Below are 3182 nucleotides of genomic sequence, written 5' to 3'. Positions count from 1 at the left end.
TTCAAGAAAATAAACTTGATGGGCAAGTCAAACTCCAACTATAAATACACTTCTTGCCTCCCAAAGTCTCTCAAACGTCAGTTTACACCGCTTCATAAAAAATCTTGTCCTTTCATAATTTATTGGTATTTCCGGAACAAAATGTGTCCATCGGGAACCGCATCGGACCGCCGTGAAACAACCGGAAAAGCCAATTTGCGATCAGCATTCGATGTTCTTGACGCCGATAGCGACGGAAAGATTAGCCACGACGATCTCCGGGCTTTTTACGGAGGGTTTTCTGGCCCCGGGGATTCCAATGAGGATGATATAAAGTCTATGATATCCATGGCGGATTTTAACAAGGATGGATATGTGGAATATGATGAATTTGAGAAGGTTTTGAATGGGAAAAACGGTAGAAATGGGAGATGGGGTGTAATGGAGGATGCTTTTCGGGTTATGGACAAAGATGGAGATGGGAAAGTGGGCCGTGAGGATTTGAAAAGTTACCTTAAATGGGCCGGGTTTGAGGCCCGTGATGAAGATGTTGAAGCCATGATCAGGTTGGCTGGTGGAGATGAAAATGATGGGGTTACATTTCAGGGTCTGCTCAAGGTTTTGGCTTTTTGATTTTTCTCGACTGGAGACACAACTTTTACTTGTTCAAATAAGAAATAAGGCGAAAACATTTTTATCTGTTTATTGTTTTTTATTTATAATTGTTGAACAATTTTCTTAATTATTGGGATGAATCTGTTCTGACCATTTTGTTATTTTTGGTCTTTTATTAGTCCGCATTATAAAATGAGCCCCAACAATTATTCATCCAATTCCATTTCATTAAGAGCATTTTTGGAGTGTAGGTTGATGCCTTCACTGGCACCTAGGCAAACAACACATATTATTCAATATTCATTACAACTTTTTTTTCAAATAAAAAGTTACTTACAAGTTTCTTAAGAAATTTGTTTGGCTCAGCCTATGAGGTTCATCAGCCTCAACTTGTCCACGTGGTACCAACCCCATGTTGCTACTTCGTGGCATCAACTAGAAATCCAAGTAAGATGGAGGCTTAAGGCCCGTTTGATTCTCATTTTTATCAAAATGTATTTTTCCTTCTCTTCATTTTAATCACATTTTTCATTAAAATAATAATTCACGTAAATCAAAAAAATTTCCTTATTTTTCATCCACAAATTTTCCATCAATCTACTATTCTAAAATTCATTTTCCATAAAAATGAGTGTCAAACACATGTTTTAATAAGTAATATTTAATTCCAAGAAGAAGTAGAGTTAATTAATTGTTTCAATGGCAACTGAACTTGGGTTCATGACTTTAATTGGTCACTGAAATTTAAAATGTCGAGGTCACTGAACTTAAGTCCACGTTTTCGATTGGTCACTGAAATTTAAATGTCGAGTTTGGACAATTAAACTTTGAAAAATATTGTACATTATTCACTACAAATTACACTAGTAAAAATAGACATTTTAAAGTTTATTTTGTTCAATTGTTCGAAAAATATTTTACATTACTCTCCCTCATTATAATAACACTTGAATTATGATTCAAACATTTAAATATTTCAAGGTAACATTAATAGTCATGCCAGATGCATTGACTATAATCGAATTTATAATATTTATGTCAAATTCTATGTCTTGCCAAGCTAATAAAATAGAGACTTGTAATTACATCCACTACATGATGATCTATCTATTTATACTAATTTTCATGAAATTCATTATGTAAAGAATCGTACATTTCATATTATGACTTCATTTTTTCCATTTTTATTTCGCATAAGTATAGACCTTTAGGTGTTCGGGCTGTATATCCAAAAACTTCAGGTTTCTCTAGTAAATTCAAGTTAGGATTGCGTCCCTTTTATTTAGTTAATTATTACTTCGATCGATATATTTTGACGCCTTACTATATGATGCAGTACATCATGTGCAAAATTATTATCGACAATTTTTTCTTTTCTTGTTGAATTCTATTTCTTTCTTTATGATGACATAACTTATTGAGAAATATCAACTTTCAATATATCAGGTACCTGAATCTCTTCTGAGATTTTGTAATTTGTTATGTCTAAATATTCGTCAAGAATATATGACTCCTTAATGAGACCATTTTTACTAATTGCTCCATTTTTGTTTGGAGATTTTTTTTTTTAATTAGAATCGAATATCACCATGCTTCAAGCGTGCTTTAAAATATCATATTTACTAATTATCCTGTAGGACGTTAATTCAAGTTGAAACATTTGAAACTGATGTGTGAGATATTATTGATCTCTTTAGTCAATAAATGCATCTAGTATATTGTCTTTTGAACATTTGGTTCGAACGATCTTTTGCGATAATTTAGATAATCATGCATTTGCATATTATTTTCAGTTTCATAATTCTTTCCTGTAATGCTGAGAGAATTGTCCAATCAAATTGACAATTATTTTTTCACCGTTATAAAATATCTCACTCATTTGGGATAATGGTTCAAATTATGCATTTATTCTCAACATTCTTTACTTTCCATCTGAATACATTATGGTAGATCAATTTTACATATACACATTATCGAAATAATTAGATGAAAAAATTATGTTCTAACTATAAGCCAATTATAATAGAGAGAACTGTGATATTGGCATGATGCACAATGAAAATCCTCAAACAAAAATGGGAAGTACCTTATTCTCAATTAAATTACTTGAAGGCATGTAACAAACAATAGTATCAAACCATTTATTGACATCTCAACTAATAACTAACACTTATTAAAATGTTGATGTTTATGTCCACTAGCATTAACAAGACACAATGTTGATTATATAATCAGAAAATTATGCTCACAATTTAGTATTTGAACAATAATTTCACAAACTTCAAGATATGAACATGTGCAACCATTTAGTATATTTATCAAATTTATCATATACAAATAATATTTAGAGGGTGTTTGATGGGGATTAAAAATAGATTTTTAGTAGATTGTGATAAAAAAAAAATTGAAATATGTGGTTGAAAAGTTGGGACCTATGAAAGATGTGGCTAATATTGATTGATTATTTGACTTTGACTTTAATTAAAATCAGATTTTAATCCGTACCAAACGGGTTATTAGATGATCAACGTGGAGGATAATATCGCCCTATATATCACTCTAATTAATTTTCAAAAATATAGAAAATT

At 31.1% G+C, this 3182-nt stretch overlaps 1 protein-coding gene across 1 annotated transcript; it reads left to right on the top strand.

Moving 5' to 3' along the window:
• Nucleotides 1-62: 62 nt before the first annotated feature.
• LOC111386080 (calmodulin-like) lies at nucleotides 63-747 on the top strand. Its single transcript, XM_023010505.1, has one exon. The coding sequence runs from the start codon at nucleotides 142-144 to the stop codon at nucleotides 610-612; it is 471 nt and encodes a 156-aa protein (XP_022866273.1). The 5' UTR covers nucleotides 63-141; the 3' UTR covers nucleotides 613-747.
• The last annotated feature ends 2435 nt before the right edge of the window (nucleotides 748-3182 follow it).

The sequence above is a fragment of the Olea europaea genome, unplaced genomic scaffold (genome assembly GCF_002742605.1).
Source record: "Olea europaea var. sylvestris unplaced genomic scaffold, O_europaea_v1 scaffold3410, whole genome shotgun sequence".
NCBI classification, from domain to species: domain Eukaryota; kingdom Viridiplantae; phylum Streptophyta; class Magnoliopsida; order Lamiales; family Oleaceae; genus Olea; species Olea europaea.
The sequence above is the reverse complement of the archived record's forward strand: the minus strand, read 5'-3'. Positions and strand labels throughout refer to the sequence as shown.